Source organism: Falco peregrinus, chromosome 18 (genome assembly GCF_023634155.1).
Source record: "Falco peregrinus isolate bFalPer1 chromosome 18, bFalPer1.pri, whole genome shotgun sequence".
Taxonomy (NCBI): Eukaryota; Metazoa; Chordata; class Aves; order Falconiformes; family Falconidae; genus Falco; species Falco peregrinus.
Window position 1 is genome coordinate 2,499,508 of NC_073738.1, and position 21,360 is coordinate 2,520,867.

A 21,360-nucleotide genomic window follows, 5' to 3' on the forward strand; every position below is an offset into this window, starting at 1 on the left:
CGCCGGGGCTTGGGCTTGGCCCCTAAGGGAGGGTCCCGGCCCCTGGGGCAGTGCTGTGGGACCCGGTGGGCTGTGCCAGAGGGGTCCCTGCCGTGAAGGGAAGATGCCGAGGGGCTGATCCGAGCGCCGAGCCTAGCGCTCCAGGCCCGCTCCCAGGCCACGGCTCAGGCAGGCTCTGGCCCTGCTTCAGGGAGGCGCAGGCACACGCTCAACGAGCATCACACAGCGGATCAACGGTACTCATAAAAATATATCTACATTTTAATAAAAGACCGGGTTGAAATTCCACAACACGCGACTGCTCAACGATAACCTCCAGGAGGTTATGGCTTGTCAACGCCAGACAGCACAGGGAACTTCTTTCGGTTCAGTCCGCCTCGAAATCCTGACTCTGCCCTGGCAGCAGTGGGAAAACGGTGCCGTCTGGGCCAGGCACTCCAAACCCATCCCTCCTTCCCTTCAAAAACCTGGCAGCATTCCTCACGGTTGGATGCTCACCTTATCTGGGAAGCAAGGGTAGGTGGCCGAGGCCCTGCCTGGCGGGAAGTGAGGAGCGGGACAGTAATCTGCAGAGTGTTTTCAAGGATTCGGTGGCGGCGTGAGAAAGCCAGCGGCAGTGCTGTGTGCCACACGTTCGGCGAGCTGAGGAGCTTCCTGTGCAAATGACAAGTTACGTTTTATTATGCGTCATCTTCTTCGTTTCTGCGGAACCCTGAGGAGCACATTCAGCAGCCACGGTGTGCGTGTAACGCGGGTGCTTCCCCCCAAAAATGCAGCAGGAGGGATGGAGCTATGGAATTGGCTGAAGCCTTTCCCAGTCCAGCCTGCTGGCCGCAATCCTCCAGCAGTCACATTAAGCCCTGGTTGGAACCGCAGCCTGGCTGTCACAGCGTGACAATTCATCGGGGAAGATGAATTCATCACGTGCCTCATGATGGGAAACCGGTTATTGGAAAAGACCCTAAACCTAGTTTATAACTACGCACAGGACGTCACACAAGGCAGGAAAATAGTTCTCCTTACCCCGAACGATAAGCAAGATGTAGGGTCTAGCACTTCTTCAGCTACTCAAGCACCCTGCAGACTAATTTATCTTTCTTCAGACGTACCATTATTGGGGAAAATTAATACAATTATTTTTTTTAACCTTAAAACCCAGGGAGGCAGAAAGTATTTGAGCCAAAAAAGTGAGCCCAGGCCAGAGGGAGGAATGAAATTCATTATTTCTTGAGCCTTGTCTCTGTGGTCCAACCTTCCCTCGTGGAAATGGATGGATCACCACGGATATTGGCACAGCAACGCTGAAAAAGTACAAAAGCAACGTAGGTATCAAACCGTACAATGGATGCAAAAAAGTCCATCAGAACACACCTAACTCTACATTATACAAAAATACTTTGCAAAGAATAAACATTCACTCAGCAAAACTGTTATCAAATTCATATCTTCAGCACAGTGACTAATAATACAGCTGCAGAGCAATGATCAGATTAAAAGAACTATTTTAAAAACCAGCTTCAAAGTAATGGTAAATACTCATTTTGCAAAACAGCACATTTCACTCCGAGGGATATCCCCACATAAAACCAGACAGCGTGATTGAGCTGTCAGCTCCCACACATTCATGTATGCAGATTCTCACGGTGTTTGCTGCCAGGACAGGGTGACTCCCGCTCTGAGCCCAAGGCGTCCTGCCGTCCGCAGGGATGTTGAGTGCCAGGGCTGGCCGCAGGCTGGACAGCACGGCCACCAGTTCTGCTGCTGGAGCTGAGCAGGAGCAAGGCAGGGGCACAGTGAGCAGCACAGTTTCGTCCTGGCTTTTGGCACCCATCAGAAAGGAGGACTTTCCATCAGTGAAAAATCAGGATTTCCCCCAGACCGCATGGACGAGCCAACCGATGACCTCAACTGGGTATCCCAAAAACGCATACAGTTAAAAAACCCCAACACCAAAATAGGTCTCATTTCTTATTTTGCTATTACTGAGTAAGAGACATGTGGGAGTGACTTTAAAGAAAGTGAACAGAGGGGTAAGAAAAATGAAAGTGTGGTGGGGCCACATGCTCTTTAAGACTTAGGGGAAAACCTTTAAAGAGGAATTAATAATCCCTCCCAGACACGCGTTCTCCCTGTTTCGGTGATTAGGCATTTGAAGACCACCCGGCACGTAACAGCTAGAGAAAACTCCTCCTATATAATTCTGACTATACATCTGACCGAGCAGGGAAACTGGCAGCAGGGCGTAAAAACCTTTTGCGCTGAGTTAAAGCATACATTCTAAACCCAAATGCACATTAAAAAATAAAAAAAAACATCTTAAATGGCTCTTAATTTTCACAAAAATAAAAGTTCATATAAAAATCGGTCTCGGCTCCTAGTATTTTATACAGTACTGCTCACCACAGCAGCTAGGCATAGATGCTACAGAACACTGAATTATTTGTAAAGAAAAATTTTAAAAGGTGTCACCTCCCTGTGACACTCATTCAAAAACTGGCATAGAAAAATACTCAAGAACTTTTCTTTATACTAATTCAAAAACAAACAAACAAGCCTCCCCTCCAATCTAAACCAAAGATTTGCTGTCGGAAACCCGGTCCTGTTATTTGAGCACTACTCGGTGCTCTCCTCGCGCTATGTGTGAGGAAAATTCGTATCGGTCATGGCTTCTGTACCCGCAGACGTTGCACTCGAAGGGATCGCGGAACCCGTGGCAGCCCATGTGGATGGTGAACATCACATAATCCAAAAAGAGAACACGGCAATGGTCACACCGGTAGACCCCGATGGCTTCCCCTTCCTTGTTGATGACCTTAAAGGCATCGCGGGGGCATATGGCAGGTGGCTTGATTATGTCGTATGGCCTCGGGAAATCCTTGAAGGACTGGAGGCCGTTGCGGGCCTGAGCGGCGATCATCGGGCTTTGGTGGAAGGTGGGATTCTGCCGCTCCTCGTGGTTGCTGTCAGTGTCTGTGGAGTCTTGGCCACTGTTGTTTGGGGAGAGGCCTCTGTCAGAAGACAGGCTTTTGTCCCTTAGGTGGGGGTGGCTCTTCTCTGCATCCTGCGAGGTGCCGTTGGACACGTCGGCGCGGGTCAGCGGGATGGGGTACAGACTGCTGATGACGGGGACCATTTCAGAGGTGGGAGCTGGTGGCGTCTGCACAAGAGGGCGCAAGGCTTCCGCCCCGAGGTAGGTGATGGCATTGTTTATGGCCTGGTCCATCATGCGTCCTTGCATTACGTCACTTTCCTTTTCATACATGAAACTTGAATTATAATTAACATCAAAATTATGTCGCTTCTCACCTGCAAGAGAGGAGAGAGATTAAATTACCTGGGTGTGCAAAGAAGGATTTAAACTTCATGATGCCTTTTCTAAATGGCAGTAGTGACTGGAAAATAGAGGCATGAAATGTTCTCTGCTGAAAGAGGCTGTTCATATACACAAGTGGCGGGGGGGCGGGGGGGAGGGTTTGTTGGTTTTTTTAAAGCTCAAGCTTGGAAACAAAAAAAAATTAATAGAGGAAGTGGTGAGGATACTTACTGGACAAATCGTCATTAATTTTTTTTAATTATTCTGGGATTTAAGGGGGAGAATATTATCAAAGCTTCTATAGATTAACTTCTCTCATCTTTTTTCTGGAAAAAGGTAAATAATCATTAATGAAAATATTTGTAAAAGAGCTAATTGATAATGAACCAAAATACTCCATTTTTGGTACCAAGACTGCGACCTTTTGTGTTTGACTTGTCCTCCGAGAAGCATACCCCTCTCGGACAGAAAAAGTGAAGACAAGTGCCGGCCAAGATTGAATACACTCTTCACTGTTTTTACCCGTCTGATAGAATCCTCTTTTATACATCCTCGGCCACTGAAGTCAATTTTCCCCACTGTCCTCTGCCAACTACAGCTTTCTCCGCACTAAGCCTGGTTTCTTTGAACTTTACACAGGTTTTCAGATAATCGAACGCTGGCAGCTGTGTATAGATGTATAGAAGAACATATTTAGGGTCACTTGACAGGGAGCTAGTGAAAGAGGAGTGAAATGCGCTCCTCTCTCTGCACGGTGGGGCCTTGAAAACTCTAGCCTAGACAGAACAGGAGGAGAACGAAGAGAGTGTACCTGAAATTCTGCTCACACCTTTTCTAGCAAGAACTAAGGCAGTGGAAGGTGGGCTGGGCAGAACACTGCAACAAGTTTTCCCCATGTCAGGTGCAAGGAAGAAATACAACTGCACCCCAAAAGGACTAAAGTCACTCTTTTGGTGAATGTGTAGAAAAAAAGTAACTGAATTCTGTGGTTACAGAAAACAGACAATTGTTCATAGCTTTTAAAAAAAAAAAAAAATGGACCAGACCAAATGTTTCATGTGCGAGTGACTTGCAAACATCAGATCCACTAATCTTTTAGTTACAGTAACTTGAATAGTGCAGATGTTTATCAGTCACCTGTCAACACCATGACTCAATGTATATGAAACTCATTAGGTTTCACTGCAGAGGCAGAAAACCAGGAGCTCACGTTTCTCTTATAAAACACTCAAAAAGGTTAGCGAACCACAAGAGTGTAACTGCTTCCAACCCTCAACAAAACTTGCTATCCAGCTTCACACAGAAGGAAACAAAGCGATATAGCACATTTGTATGACTCATAAACCCAGCTCCAGGCAAGTGAAAAAGATGTGAACAAGTTTGAAATTTAAAAAAAGGCAACAAAAGCAAAGAGAGACAGGATTCCCTACAAATTTTGGGTTAGGCTTCACTGTTATAAGGTAAGACTTCAAAAACCTAACGTATGATCACTGAGGCTCTCGCAGTGTTCTGCTATTCCACCATCCTGGTGGCTTTTTAAAATCCCCGCAATAACCCATTCTGCCTCCCTTAAATTACCAGTTCCACCAAATGAAATGCAAATACCCACAGGCTCTTCTGACAGACATTAACGTGTCACGTTGCCATGCTCTTTTAAAAGGCCACGGCACATCAGATGCAGCCTTCTACAAGAGGGCAAGAAATCAGGCTGTAAACCAGACCGCGACATTTCTAAGATACTTTGGGAGGAAAAGGCTTTACATAAAGAATGGCTTCTCTCTCTCCTCCCGCCCCCAACTGTCTCAGCAGGCAACCCCAAGGCAAGCACACGTCTGATTTTAATTCCTCAGTAAGATCCCTATATTTAGGTAGGCTGAATCTGCCTGAAAGCACCACAGAAAGTGCTAATCACATACGCAGAACATCAAGCTATAGCACTACATCACAACCAAGCTGAATGGAGGCAGAGCAGGAGCACTCTTGATTGTTTCCCCTTAAATACAGCAAACCTTTCCATGGAAAGAGCCAAAAAAGCCAGATCAGTGCTTCACCCAAAAATGACAACAGCAGTCAGGAGAAAGTTGGTATCAAGGGTTTAGAAAAAGGGAGAGGAGTATATGGGGACTGAGGGATGAGTAAGATGGACTGTGCCAAAAGCAGTTGATGTTCTGTTGCTGTAGCCAGCAGGACAATGTAATAAATTATTCTGAGTTAAGCTACTGTTTGCACCAGGCAAAGCACCACAAAGTTACCAAAAACCTTTGAATTAAACTTACAGGTTCTTTAGTATTCACGTACAAAACAGCCACTGGTTAGCAGAGCATCTTTCCTCTTTTTTTTTTTTTTTTCTTCATTTGTTTGCCTCAGTGCAATGCAAAATCTTTCCCCTTCAGAATTCACACACGAGCCATAGCGTATGACACATACTCATGTGCTGCTCAGTGCTGCTTCACTTACTCTGAAATGTACGTAGATTTTTGCAACCTGATGAGGTGTGGACACTGGAAAGAGGGAGTGAGCCTGTTTCCTGCCACTGTGCTAACCAAAGCAGTCATTTCTCACTTGACTTTGCACACAAAGAGGGACAATGGTGTTTGCGACTGTGTCAGAACCGCACGAGCACTTTTACCACTATGAGAAATATATTTTTTACTCCCAGTTTCAGGGAGAACTTGTTTTTAAAAAGGAAGAAATAGAAGTCTGTGGGTCAAGATGCTCAGCTGGTGTAAACTGGCAGAAATGCATTGACTGCGCTTTGACTGAAGATACAGCCCCCTGAGTGTTTTGTACAGCAGTGAAGTACCACCAGCACAGGTACTGATCTGCTCTGCTGGGCTATTTTTAATTTTTTTTTTTTTTTGCTAACTATCTGTTCACTAATCAAACAAGGAAGTACAAAAAGCCAGGGTTTGTAACTTTGGCCCATATACATGCAAACAGAAATCCACAGCAAAATAGAAAACACAGAATCATAAACTTCCACTTAAATCCTCGTTCCTTCATAACTGAAGGAAAAGCTGAGGACAAACTCTTTGCAGGAGAAGGCTTTGAAGAGGGGCCTAGTGCAGAGGTTAAGAGTCAAGTATATGGCCTGCTGATTTGTGTCCTCATTTGAGACTTCAGACTTGTGCACATGAGGTAGCTACTGACAACGAAAATGTGCAAAATAGCCTGGGTGAGACTCCTGGTGCTTGTATGAACCTCTGTAGAGCCCTCAAATAATAATAAAGGGATTTTTTTTTTTCTGATCAATAGACTTCATTCACAAAAATGAGCCAAACAAAGATGCCTTGTTAGTATACTTCTCTATCCCTTCTTCCTGACAAAATGAAAAATCAGCACCCGTTCTGAGAGCACCGTTTCCCAAGAAATCGCAAAGCTGTCCTGGCAGATTTGCACTCCTACGCATAGCGTTCAGAAAGTCACAAAAGTCAAATCAAGGTCGGACAGACTGCTCTCGCCAACATACTTCCCAGGGATAAAAGGGACCAATTTTTTCACATATTACTTAACAAGAACATGCCAATCGCGTAGGTTCTAGAAAAACCAGCAAGCTTCAGAAAACAGTTATTTTGTTCTTTGAGGTGAACTGCCCTGGGTCCTCCAGCTTCTCCACAGAACCCCTTGCATGATGCAGCACCAGTTCATGCCATCAGCAGACCACATTGCTGAGCTCAATCACAAATCAAACAAGGATCTTTTCCGTACAGTAACTAGTACGCTGGTAAAACAAATCAGAAAAACACTAGTACTTAACTTCAAGCAGGTTGCAACCTGCTGCAGGTTATGTTTAAGAAAATACATAGAGATTGAATTGGTAGCAATTGTACAACAAGATAGGGTAAAGCTGGTCTCAGTGCTAAAAAAAAGGGAAGCTAAAGATTTTCAAAAACATTTGCATTAGTATTACTTTTTGAATCACAGCACGACATGTAATGTCTAAGTCACATAGTCAACAGTTTCAATATTAAGTACCCGAAGGCACTCAGATAGAGTGTGCTGGTGTTAACTTTCCTGTATAAAAAAGTGACCTTTTTAAAGCTATAGTAAGATATCTAAAGAAAAGTTACCGGTTTTCATAGCTGAAAGTCCAGTGCTCCCCACCAAATCCCTTAAGAGCTACATTACCTTCAAAAATTAAGTTGCTTTTATATCTATCTCTATATATATATCTCTATCTCTGGATTTAGCACCATACCCTTACCTAAGCTTGGCCCTTAGCCCCAGACGTTCGAGAACAGCTCCTCAGAACATCCCTCTGCCAGGTGGGTCAGTCTGACAGCAGCTGATCCTGCCTGCACCCTCAGCCCCACGCTTCTCCCCTCCCCAGTCATGTGTGTGAACATCAGCCACCACACAGGCCCCCTGGCTGAAGGTAAAGTTTCTATTAAGAAAAATAAGAACTCAGTACTTCATATAACCATAGAGAATATAACAAATCAGGCATTACTGCATTACTGGTACTAATAATACAGAATTGCTGACTAAGGTCTGTACTCGGGACACAAGAGTTGCCTTTTATTTTCTTAAAAGGCAAGTTAATGAAATAAGACTAGCCGAGAGGATCAGGCATTTGCTGCAAACACAGAACCTGCTGAACTAGTATTTAAGATCCCCAGCATGCAAAACTCTGATCATATAAAATTAAATGCAAAGAAAATGCTATGGAAACACCTTGTTGCTTAAATTACCACAAGAAAGGATTTGATATTTTTAAATCATATTCAAATTCAGCAGGATGACTAACAGAAATCCAATCCTTTTCTGTCTTTAGGCCTTATTCCACACATGCATCCTGCAAGTATCTTCAGCTCCTGCTGACTAGAAAGAGCTCTCAGCTCTTAACAGCATGAAGCCTTCCTGTTCTTTTCCTGTAAAGGACCTAGCAGAGAACATTTCAAATGCACAGGTACAGAAAACAACACATGGAAGCTCATAAAAATGTATTTGTAAATTGCCTACACAAATAGACAAAAAGCACAATAGTAGCTTCCATTCAGTTTAAGTATCTAACAGAATATATTCTTTTTATTTCAATCAAGCCCCTACAACAAATCACTAAACCCATGTCAGAATAATCAAAGTTACTTTATTTATATTCTTTTGTATTAGATTATAAACTTGAGAAGGATATTTAAAATAAGCAGAGGCATTGTACTACAGGTTAACAACTTGCACATATTTAGCTGTTGCACATGAAAAGGTTTTTTGTTCTTACCAATAAATTTCTGAGGCATTGAGCTTTTTCGCTTTGCCACGTTGCTTGCTAGCCTGTCCAGCACAAGGGCTCTTTCACTCCCCATCTCTGCCTTGATGTGCCTTGCCTCCACGCTTGCTAGTTTGGAAAATGTGAAAAGGAAAAAAAAGAAAAGAAAAAAACAAAACAAAACAAAAAACACGTAGGTGAAAAGGAAAAAAAAAAAAAAAGGAAGAGATGAATGGTTTAATCTCCGGAGTTTGCCACACTAACTGGGAGGAAACAGTTTGGAGATCTGATGTAAACTTGTTTTGCTGTTTCTGTCGTTCTTGCTCTTTGCGCCCTTGGGGACCAGTTGCGGTCAGTGGAACCAAGCACAGAAACACACAAAATTTTGCAGTCCTGAGCTCATGCAAGGAGAGCATAAACCATACAAAACCAATACCTTCATTAGCAAGAGGAAGTGTAAAATAAACTGGCTGGAAGGGTTGGTTACAAAATGTAGATGGAGATACAACCTCTGTTAGCCTTTCTTTTTTATTCTGAGTAAGACTGTGTGACACCTGCAGACCGACACACTGCTTCAAAACTTCACTGTAAGACATTCGGTCCTCTTGGTATGCTTTTTTAGGTATCAGCCATACATCAATGCCTTCTTAACTAATCACTGAGAAACTTGTATGAAATATATCAATGTTCCACTAAAATCAAAATAATACAACCTTTCAACACTCGCTTTAACTCATTTTTTTCCCAGGTGTCATTACCACTTAATTTTATTTTTTTTTCTGAAATGCTACAGCTAAAACTAATGAAGAGTGTTTTCTCTCTGGCACATTTGTAAGCATTAGCATTAGGTGTTTTAAAGGTTATTACACCCTCCAGAATTTCTACTTTTAGAAAAAGTACACGTGCCTTATGATCACTTCCTTGAGACTGGGCCACTGACTGTTTTAAGGATCTTACCATTTTCCACAGTTCTCCTTTAGCTAGGCTAACCAGTGCCCACCATTTCACGGAAACTGCTGCTTGCTCTCACCTCATGGAGGCTGCACAGGCTTTTGAGCTGGATCAGCCAAGCTGAAGGACTGCCACCTCATATCGCTACTGCCAGACTAATACTGAACATAACTGCTGCAGCTTACCCCAAAAAGGCTGCTCTCGCCTGAAGACCCAAGTACCAGTTAGTGGTACTTTTATATTAAAAAGTAGCACAAACAGTTTCAGTGTTAGGAACCACTGTGATGAAAACTAGACATGTTTTAAGAGACTGCCCATGCCTTTAAGAGTTGGAATCGGAATAGAGGAAAACGAAGACAAGGAAGGGTAATTTATTTTCCCAAGGTAATATAAAAGGTCATATTTCACCGTGAAAGAATCCTGGCTGCTGTGTTATTATACTATTGCACTAGTATACCTAATACATGCAGCATAATCTACACAAGGGAGAAGTAATGTCAGAGGAAAACGATACAAGCACTTGGGTATCACTTCAGTCCTGCTAAACGCAATTTTATTAACTATTGGACTTAAATTGCAGTTTACTAAGTACAAGTGATAAAAATGCAGTATCATCCTTCCATAGCCTAGTGTGCAACATTTCCCTATAAATTTCAAAGTCAGTCACTCCTTACTTGTTTATTATTGCTGTTACTGCTATCATATGAGTCAGGCAGCACCAACCATGACTCACCAAACCTCAGCCAGAACTATTTGTTAATGTTTGTTCAGCATTTTGAAGATGTAAAGTGCTTCATAAGTACTCAATGCCACAAATACTAGCTACAAATATGACTCAGGATGGATGGGATAATAGGGCTCAGCTCAGCACTACCTTACTCCTGTCTCTTCAGGCTGTAACTCCATGATATACATGATAACCAGGCCCACAGAGGGCATGCATACACGATGCCTTCAAGGTAATAACATACTGCTTTTCCAGTCTGACTTTTATTCCAAATTACTCTAGTGTGTGGAGAGACTTGCATAAATATATTAATCAACTGCTAAAGTGCACCTGCTTCCAGCATGAGCTACCAAGACACTACATAGCACTTTACATAAAGCGAGACAAAAGATCAGGTTAGGTTGAAACTATAAGGGAAAGTTACAGGCAGAACATCACCATCCATTTGGATTTTGGCCAGAAGCTCTAGTTAATTCTTGAGAATAATGTTACAAGATTTTTAATTTCAGAACTTCTGTTTAACTCTCATGCTCCTAAAACTGGAATATCTGAGCTTTTTGTATTTTCTTTACATAACTGCTGTTTGAGGTTTGAACTGCTCCCGACCCAGAAAGCTTGAAATCTTGACAGGATCACTGCACAAGTCATTAACAATAGTAATTTAAATGTTAAAACCCCAGCAACCCACAACTACCCAGAACAAGATAATACAAACAGTGTTCTATATTAAAAAATTTATGTTGTAAAGAAGAAAAAAAGAAAGAAAATGCAATTCATCCATGTCATAAAAGCAGCTCCATGATCCCTACCATTTCTTCATTTTTCTTATTTTGTTCTTCTAGTTCCTCTTTTTCTCAATCTTTAACTTCATGGGTTGTACTTTTGTTCTATTAAAGCTTTAATTTCACATTTTCAGAATCTTTTTCTCTATCTTCTGAGAGAACTCAGAGTGAAATTTGTGTAAGTCCTCAGCCAGCCCTAGAAACACACTGGAAGCTGCATACAGTGTATCAGTGACTACTCGTCTTGTCAGTGTTATTTATGTGCTAACAAGGGAACTTTATTAAATTAGTGTCAAGAGGGCAGACAAGTGGCTTCCTGCAGAGGTAACAATAGTCTTCACTCAGAAGAGATTGCTGAAAAGACAGTAACTATTGACCTATATAGTATGTTCTGGGACATCTGTAACTATCAATCTTTCAGCTTGCTGTCTGCCTGCCATTTCATTTTAATGCTGAGGGTCTTTTCTTTCACATGAAGATTTTCTACTCCTTACTAACGGCCATTTTTTCCCAAAGATAAAAAAAAAAATCTCTATGTGCCACAGAAGGTCTTTGACAATGTCTCCGTTTCCTTAGGGAAACACTATCTGCTCCCATTGAGACAAAGGTGGTTGCACTTGATTCTCTCCCACAACACTGCTCTCTATCCAAAAGCTAACTTAAAATTAGCTCACCCACCTCTTTCTTCTGGATCACTTATGAAACAATCTAAGAATAATATTTAGTATTTAGGAAATGTGGTTTTTTAATTGCTAAAAATTCTCCAAAGACTTCTCAAACAGAAAGAAATAATCATGCCCTGTCTCCCTCTTCAATTACCTTATCCACTAGATGATTCCACTGCACATTGTGACGTTAGTATAAAGAACTAATTATCTAACTATAACACATATCTAAAAATAAATTTCAGGCTGGACTGACAGAAATGGTCAAGTGCTTCACTGAAAGTTATATTGTGAAATAACACACAGTCATAAAGAAAATCTAGACTTCAAAAACACTTAACCTATTTCAGACTGTGATCTTGAAATGTCCTGCAAGCTAAATACCTCTGATGGTTCAACTGCTCGGCCAGAAAAGAACTAAAACCCTCAGGACGCTAAAAGAAACCTTGCAGATCAAATAAATCACCCTTTTCCCTTCTTGTTCAGATCTGCTCGGTGCTCTCACATGTGCCTCTGGAATTACATGGAAAGCCAAGCTCCTAACAGTGGTATTTTCACACAGGGGCAGGATGAGGTTTAGCTCTAATGTCCTGACCACGTTCAAACTCAGGTCACCACCTCCTACACAATTAACACCAGCGACCAGTTACAGCCTTCCCTGACCACCGCCTGAAATCTCTCTGTGGTGCTTCCAAGTACTACGGCCACCCTCGGTGTGTTACACATCAGTGGTGATCTTACATTTATAAAGCACTTCCAGAAGAAAAATTGTGGTTTAGACCTTATGAATGAGTGCTTATGTTTTCTTGTAATCACTGGGTGGCAAGCCACCTCTCTAAAACAGTGCTGTCACCCAGCCATTATGTCATTCTGTAGACATACAGAGTGGATGCTCTCCTTCCAGCCCACAGCACGAACACACGATCATTCAGCCTGTACTGAATTGTTTCCATAGTGTGGTTTTTGTCACACTGTCAACATCAGTATAATTTTTAGAACATGCGGGCCTTGTTCACAAAACCCTGAAGTACAAAGCAGAGCTCAAATTAGAGGCATTGCTTCCTGTAGCATCTCTGTGTGGTCACTAAATAATGGAGAATGGAAGAGAGGTGAGTTACTGTGCAATGAGAGCAACTTGACCAGAGATTGTTATCAGGGACTGAGCAATGTGCTAACAACACTGTTGCATAAAATCTTTCTTTCAGAAATATTTCCAGGCTGCTACATTTGGAACATGCAAACGTTGTATAAAAAGCAGCCAGAATGGTTACTACAGTCCTGATGCTTTTCAGTATTTTAACTGATTATTGGATGATGGCACGTAGAGCACACTTGTGCTTAAAGATGGTTCCATATGAGAAGGTTGCAAGGACTTCAGGAAAGTATCAAAATTCAAAGCAATGCGGATAAGTAGGAAAATGGTCAGAAATCAAAAAAACAACATTCACTAAACACAAATGCAAAATGCTACACTTCAGGGGAAAAAAGCAAATTGAATGCACTAACTGATCTCCTGAGGTCCTTTCCAGCCTTCCCTCTCTCTGATTTTGTCATCTAACATAGTGCTGATATCAGAGAACCGAATGGAAATGCCTCAGCAAGACTGGAGTTCCTGTTTTTCATAAAACTTACTACTCCACCAAAAACACTGCAAGACTTTTAAAACTGCAAAGGTCTTAAAGGTATAGGGTACAGCCACATCGTGTCATACTGGAAATTTACATTTCCTCTGTGACCAATTTAAGGCATGCTGTACTACTGCAGTAAGTACTACATAGCAGATTCTGGATAAGTGAAATGTTGCTATTCTGAAATGAATATAAACCATGAGAATCATTTAAAAGCAGAAATCTATAGTAGGTATCATGTTTTCCATTTTCACGTGGTGGACATCTCAGAGTGATTGCCATCATGGGAGTATGTACTGTAACATAAAACCACAGTTACAATAAGTATGGGTTCTCATGAAAACCAAAACTTGCTGATGTTCTGATAACCATTTACTTTTACTAATGCTCTAAAAAACATGTCATTTGCTGAAAAGATGATAGCCCACGAAAAACTATAAAACTCTAACTTTGTTAAATCATTGCTTCTTCATGGCGGTTTTTTGTGTGTGCATGTGTCATAAAGCCTGACACACCAGCCTCCTCGCTCTGCACAGAGTCAGGACTTTGGTCCCCACAGAGTCATCATCATCAAGGGGCCTTCACACCATTTTTCAGGCCCAGCTTGGGATGATGCCTGCAGAATCTTTGCTTGATAAGCATATCAGTGAATAAATTATTTTTTTTTTCATTATCAAAGGGCCTTGGTAAACACTGCTGTTTTAAGTGTATTTTTACATTTTAGTTTTCTTCTCTGAAAACTCAGTTTAACTTTTTTCCTTGTAAAGAAAATTCTATCTGAAATTCACAATCAAAACTAGGAAGCTCCTTAAAGTTATTGATGCTCAGAGGGCTGGAGCCCCTCTCCTGTGAGGACAGGCTGAGAGAGCTGGGTTGTTCAGCCCGGAGAAGAGGAGGCTCCAGGGAGACCTCAGAGCAGCCTTCCAGTACCTAAAGGGGCCGACAGGAAAGCTGGAGAGGGACTTTGTACAAGGGCATGTAGTGACAGGACAAGGGGGAAAGGCTTTAAACTGAAAGAGAGGAGATTCAGATGCAATATTAGGAAGAAATCCTTATCTATGAGGGTGGTGAGGCATTGGAACAGGCTGCCCAGAGAAGCTGTGGGTGCCCCATCCCTGGCAGTGTTCAAGGCCAGGTTGGACAGGGCTTGGAGCAACCTGGGTGAGTGGAAGATGTCCCTGCCCATGGCAGGGGGGTGGACTAGATAATCTTTAAGATCCCTTCCAACCCACACTGTTCTACGATTCTATGTTTCTATTGTTTGGTTTTAAGGCTGAAGAGCAAAAAAACGGGAACCCAAATGCTGAACCTGTAGACTCAGCTCTGCTATAGATTAGTTGTATTCTCTTTGGGGAGGTCACAACCACTCCCTGGCTTTGAATGGGAAAAGTAATTCTTTCCTGACTTACTGGTGTATTGTGGGATTTATATCACACAAGTTCATTTTAGGATTTGAAATATTCAGGCAAAGCAGGCTCAAAGATTACAGCAGTCATTTTTCACTAAAGTATTTTCAGAACTGCAGCACTGAGACTGTGAAAAGGAAAATAAGAAAAACTACGTTTTGATACCTTTTACCTTCAGTCTTTTCCAAAGACAACTCTACACTTAAAAGAAGTCCCTCATCTCTCACTACCTCCTAAGCTGATCTATCAGTGATCTTCAGGATACCATCCCATTTCCACGCCCTAGATCCATGTCACTAAAACTTCTGCAAATTCTAACAATGCTGACTAACAGTTTTCATTCTAAAGAAAAAGAAGCGTCAAACAGGCTGAGATGTGTGAAGAACTGTTGTCAACCACCACAGGCATCAACTCTTTCAATAAAATAAGCCACATAATAGCATTAATGTAGGAATAATTTAACTTACTGTGTCACCTACAGAAATGCAGCGTACAAGGTATTTTAGATGTTTTATTCAAAGTAACTGTGAAATAAAAAAGTGATTAAAATAAAAGCATTCTTTAACTAGTTGCCTGAGGGATGCATTAAACCAGACCCTTTTATAAGATGTTACAGCCCTTTAGGTTACAGAAAATGGCTGTAGTAAAAACTTCTCAGGCTGTGCATTAACAGCTTACCAGATGCCCTTTTTTAAGCACTGTAATGAACCAAAAAACCAAAACCACTGTAATGTGATAAACTCACCAGCCTCGCACATGCCAGCGTTCTGCAAATAAGTACGGCACCGCTCCTTGTGCTCCTCTAATGAGCTCCTTTGCTTGTAGCTCCTTCCACAAAACTCACATTTGTATGGCTTCTCCACTAGAAAAATAAGAGTGCAGGATAAAATAACTACAAGAGACTACTAAAACACCGTCTCCCTGACATTGAAGTATATAGTTACTAATAGCATATCTTCAGCTCATGGAGAATGCTTTAAATTTCTGTTAAGTTTATGAGCACTGTAATCATCACAAAGTTGGGGTTATGTAAGGGTGAAGCCCACCAGACACACAGAGTTCCTCTTCATCCCCTGAGCTCAGGACCAGAAAAGAAGAGGACTTATAACTGGACACTGTTCCCAGGAGCTCAGGTTCCTACCACCCTGCTGCAGTTGACAACTTCTCTTGGCGTAACTTCCCTAGGGAAGGCCAACTCTACTGCTGCTAAACCAGGACTGCAACTGTCCTAACCTTCTGACCTAGGTCCTGTCTCTACAGAATTTTTTCAAGGATTTCATGAAACTGATGAAGTTAAACCAAACCCAAACCATATTTGAGGCTCATTTATTTTCCAAAGGCATTTATGGAAAAGAAAACTATGGTTCAAATTCATTTAACTAAGATATCCACACAGCCTTTCCCAGCACCTCATACACAAGGACGGGAAGCACTTCCTAAAGTACCTCATTCCTGTTTTGTGAACAGACATCCTCTAACACACCCTGGCAAAATATCATCCCTGGACAGAGCAAATATAACTAGCCTTGCATTGTATGATGTGCAGCGAGACCACACTCCCTACTGCTAATGCAATTGTTGGCTTCTTTATGTGATTCACTTGAAGAGGCTTTCTTTATACTGTTTAATAAGCGAGCTCTTGAAAACTTCACTTACAATAACTACATGATGTGTTTGAAGCATGATGTTTTTAGCATTGTGCTGGTGGGGGACAGTCACCACCACTGTGACGGTTCTTGATTAAATCAGAATCTCATTTATCCATGTCAGGTAATCTCATTTTTAACTTTGATTCTTTGTGAGTTTGTACTTTTCTTTTTTTTTCTGTAAAGTGCAGTGCAGAGATAACATCTATCATTTAGAATAAATATTTTCTCTCTAGGCTGCTGTATAACACAGGATATACACAAATCAAAAGAGTAAGCACAACCTGGCTCTTACAGAACTGGGGGAACTATGATTAATTAATTTATACCTGGCTTGTTATTCAAGTCACATCAGCTCTGTGCCTTCATTTCTCCCATCTGTAAAATGGATGGAAAACCCTACCAGGCTTGAGAAAAAACACCGGTCTTTGTTGAGCATGTTAAGACATTCAGATGAAAGGCACTACACAACAGTGAGGTGTTCACTGGCGATAGTCGTGCTGTCCTGGATTATGCTTCTAGAGCCTAACAGCTCAGGGTAGGACCGGGAGTCCCAGCAAAGCATGTCTTCACGCTACTCCTCAAATTCAGAGCTTGCTGGCACAGCTAGCTCCACTCATTTGAAAACACCAAGGAGTTATTTTGTTCAAGCAGGCATTGAGGCTGGCTGTTCCTCAGAGCACACAGCTGTGACAGCAGGTTTCCCTGTGCCCTCTTTCTGCCTTAAGAGCGGAGCTGAGCCCAGAGATGGTTCCATCAGCACAGCAGGCAGAGTGAGTGGTCGCTGCTATCTGCCCACTGTTCAGAACTAGCCCAGCTGAGCGAACTTGGCTGACTCTTTTTCACACCTAGTGTCCTAGTGACACACGTCTAAAACACATGAAGTGTCTCTGAAGTCACTTACCAGAATGTGTCCTTAAGTGACCTGTTAGCGCATCCCTCCTTTGGCAGGCATAACTGCAAAGATGACATTTAAAAGGTTTTTCCCCCGTATGTAGTTTAATGTGGCGGAGGAGGTTACCCTTCTGAGTAAAGGAAGCTCCGCACTGATTACACTGGAATGGCCGTTCACCTTAAAATGACATACAAAAAAGGACATTTAATGGTTACGTGGGTATCATGCTGTCTTCATACCCTTTCCTTTTTGGAAGGGGAAAGAATGAGATACTGGATCAATTTATTTCTACAGAAACACACACAGCCCTTCCGTTGACTTCAGTGGGAGTTACATGCAGCTCTGGTGTCAGAGCTTCTTGTAACATATGTACGACTATAGAAAACACTGTACAGTTTTTCCATGAAAATAAGTGTTCTGGAGGAGGATGATTCCAACAAGCTAGCAATTTTTAGAAAAAGCAAAAAAAAAAGTCTCATCTTACTGCAGGTCAAAACCCAAGATGCTCACTGGCTTGTTGCCAAATTATAGCACAAAGAGAAATACAGATACAGACTGGAAATGGCGGCACAAAACCAATCTAACTTGTGTTTTGTGCCTGAAATACTTAAATTGCATAGTGCCTTTCATCCAAAATTCTTAAAATGCCTCACAAAAATGCTTTTACTAATAGTCAGTCCTGACAGTAAGAAAGGTGGGTAAATGAGGCACAGAAAAGTGAGTAACTTGCTAGAGATCACACGTGGCGTCAAGGGTAGAACAAGGAAATCTTGGTTTTGGTATCCTTTTTTAAAATAAGTAGTCTAGCTTACAAATTACTATCCTTTCAGTATTCATCTCTTACAAGAATAATATAGGGATATTTACCAGTGTGGCTACGCTTATGAACCATCAAGACATTGAGGCTAATGCAGGCTAATCCACAGATATCACAATTCATTTTTCCACTAGCTGGCCTGATGTTGTCATATGAGCCAGAATGTCTTTCCAGTTTTATGCTTTCATATTCATTATATTCTCTGGGATAGGTGTAAGTCATTTCAGATTCTTCTGGGGTTTCCATATGTTCTGAATTTAAAGCATTCTCCTCTCTTTCACTGTATTCAGCTTTCACTTTAACCACATCATCTGCAGGTAAAACAAAGCAAAAAGATGAAAAGATGCTCATCTTAGGCACTATGAAGGATCTTAGGAAAAAAACTCAAAGATTACATAAAATTACATTACCAATCTCCCTGAATATTTTACTTGAACATCCAAAGATGAAAAAATGCCATTAAGATATGAATCTTCATGGGTCATGTACACTTAATGATACTCACAGTGAGATAACCTTTAAAAATACTGACCTGCCTGCTAATTACCTTTGATGGATAATTTCCTTCTACACATTATTAAAGTATAATACAGTACAAACTTCTGCAATTACAGGGTGCTATTCAGGATTCGTAAGAAAATACTTATTCCTACAGCTCACACTTAGCCTACAGAAATTGGTGTCTCAGGCTGTTCCCGCACATTGGAAATACAGAAAAACACAAATTAAAAAGGTTACTTCTATCTTCCTGTGGAACCTCTGGTGCTTGAAACAGGCCTAAGAAATAGTCTGACCCAGTGTAAGAGTTCCAATGCTCCCATGGTACAGATTCTCATGAGTTAGGCCTAATAAACAATCCTAATTTTTACCTGCAAATTACAATTTTTATCCAAACATCTCAAATGTGTGAGGAGCATCCAATAATATTGATACCTGTATCATAAGGTTACTGTGTGAGTAAAACTAGCAGAAGCAGGGTAAAGAAATCAATGAATGTATTCAGAAATGTTAAAAGATTTGTCCAAAGCCATATCACGAGTATGTGGCAAAGAACCCAAAGACTCATAAAGATCAGCATCCGTGGCCTCTCAACAGGTTCCTGAACCTGTAGCCATGTCCCGAGAAAACCAAAGGCATTGCCTTAAATGAATGCAATTTCACGACAAGAGGACAATGTAACAAGTAGCTAATAATTTACTAACTATAAAAATTTACTAAATATTTACTAACAATAATGCTCCCATGTAAAAATATAAGCAGATTGGTCACACTATATGAACAGGTGACAATTCCAAACTTACATTGCTGAATTTCTTTTCCACTATTAACTCCAGCATTACTGGCACTTGCATTAAAATCTTTACTAATTGACAGGACAGATTTTTTCTGCTTTTCCATCTAGACCAGAGCTAGGCTATGGCTGAAACTTGAGTTATGCCTCAAGCTACCAAGTGAAGAAAAGCACCAAGAGATAAAACACATAGTTTCCTGTTTGAAAGTATTCTTCTCCTGGCCACCTGCTCCTCTCTCAAACTGAGGGTTAGACAGTTAAATATGGCACTTAATCACTTGTCCTTTCTCCAAAGTACAGAACTTGGACTGCTGAATATGTATTAGCTCTGGTTCTGAGTAATAAACCACATCAAATGCCAAGAACAAACAATGGGTGACAGTGAAAATGAGGTGGCAACATAAAAGCAGCACTGAAAAATGAAGATCTGGCAACCAATGCTTTCGTGAAGTCAAAGTTCTCAACTATATTTTAGTGATAAAATCACTCCTCTATCCTAAATGTTTTATGAAGCCCAGCCAATCTATCAATCTTTGGGTTGAAGGGAGGTGGAAGAAACAGGTGGGTGATAATTTCTTCATCCTATGCAAGCATCCACAGCGTAGGGTGGAAAACTCCAAGATTTCCCTTGGTGCTCTCCCTAGATGATGATACACACAGAAGGATGGTGCTTTTTTCCTGCATATTGTATGGTTTTATCCCCCTATCCTGAAAATTTTTTAGTTTGGGGACTCAGTCAGTTTGGGACTGACTGCCCTGGTCCCAGAAGAGCTCACACAGGTTTGGCTGTTTGCTCAGAGGGTCACAGGGAGCTCTAGATTCATCTACAAACGGGCCATTTTTCTCTGCACCTGCTTCGATACTAGTTCTGCTTCACATCCCAGGGATTCCTAGTTTCACTGAAACAGGTTTTCCTCCGCAAGTACCTTCTGCTGCCAACTTCATGTCTGAGGGAGCAAGGGTGCCTCTGCTATCAAGACTCTAAAATTAGTTTATACATCCAGTTCCATCACGCTAAGGAAAATTATTACCAGTTGCTGAAAGCAGCTTTCAACAGAATCTCTTTTCCAAAAAAAAAAAAAAAACCAACCCAAAAAAGTGTTTTTGATGGTAGTTTGGGCTTTTTTTCCCTCTCAGAAGAAGGCAGCTCCAAAATAATTTGCTACATCCTGCACAGCACGGTAAAAGGAAGTACCCATTGCAGCTGCACCTTGTTGGTACTTTCAGACACAATTTCAATTCCCACTTTCTACTTAACGTCTCACCTTTTGTCTGCATCAAATGCAATCGCTTAGTGGATAACTAGTTGTAAACTCCAACTGAGAAGACTTCTCTACCGTTTTCTACTGTTTCTCACCACAAGTTCATGGCTCACAGCTTTTCACTCTTTTACAGACCTACGCCAGCGCTCACATAGCACTGCGTGAACGCTGGGTTGAGTTCCCCATGGCAAGCACTTGCTGACTGGCACAAACTGGGCAAGCCATCCTAGGCTTCCACTGTGGAAAATAATTACCTCTGCATTTTCCATATTGCATGCTGACTGCTTGCAGTACTTGTGTTTTCTTATAGTGGTGGTGAAGGATGCACCTGAGTTCTGATCAAGGCTTTTCCACCACTGCCTCCCTGCAACAAACATCACTGCTACTCCAGCCGTCAGCAATATCCACCAAAGCTCGAGCGCTTTGCAGTTTACATGTAGGCATTTGAAGAACCTCAACGGAAAAAATTCACTTTCTGATGACTGAGAACAACAGCCAGCAGAAGCCACTAGGGAAGAGGCTTTATTTAGCCAAGTAAGTGTTAGAAGGGTTGGAATTTTTCTGTCCTAACACACCTGTTACTGTTTAGACTTCACTCTGTCTTCCTGGCAGCAATACAGAAGGAATCTTTGGTACAAAGCAGTCTGAGGAAAAGGCAGCTCACTACAGGTCAGCCTAAAATTAACCAAGTGCTTGCAGAGGTCTGAAGCAACCAAATTCCTTTTTCAGCCCTGACTTTTGTTCTGTGCACTGGCACACACAGGGAATACT

The 21,360-nt window shown here is 41.7% G+C and overlaps 1 protein-coding gene across 12 annotated transcripts in view; it reads right to left on the bottom strand.

Moving 5' to 3' along the window:
* Positions 1 to 240: 240 nt before the first annotated feature.
* Positions 241 to 21,360, bottom strand: part of IKZF3 (IKAROS family zinc finger 3) — a 38,025-nt gene continuing 16,905 nt past the window's right edge. For 6 of the 12 annotated variants that reach the window (XM_055789804.1, XM_055789805.1, XM_055789801.1 and 3 more), the window contains 5 exons: positions 18,087 to 18,347; positions 17,229 to 17,396; positions 15,424 to 15,540; positions 8,532 to 8,648; positions 241 to 3,306 (listed from right to left, as the gene is read on the bottom strand). In XM_055789804.1, coding sequence (XP_055645779.1) covers positions 2,603 to 3,306; positions 8,532 to 8,648; positions 15,424 to 15,540; positions 17,229 to 17,396; positions 18,087 to 18,347 — 1,367 coding nt within the window. In that variant the 3' untranslated portion in view covers positions 241 to 2,602. The remainder of the gene's footprint in view (positions 3,307 to 8,531; positions 8,649 to 15,423; positions 15,541 to 17,228; positions 17,397 to 18,086; positions 18,348 to 21,360) is intronic. The other 6 variants (XM_055789808.1, XM_055789809.1, XM_055789807.1 and 3 more) reach the window with 6 other exon arrangements.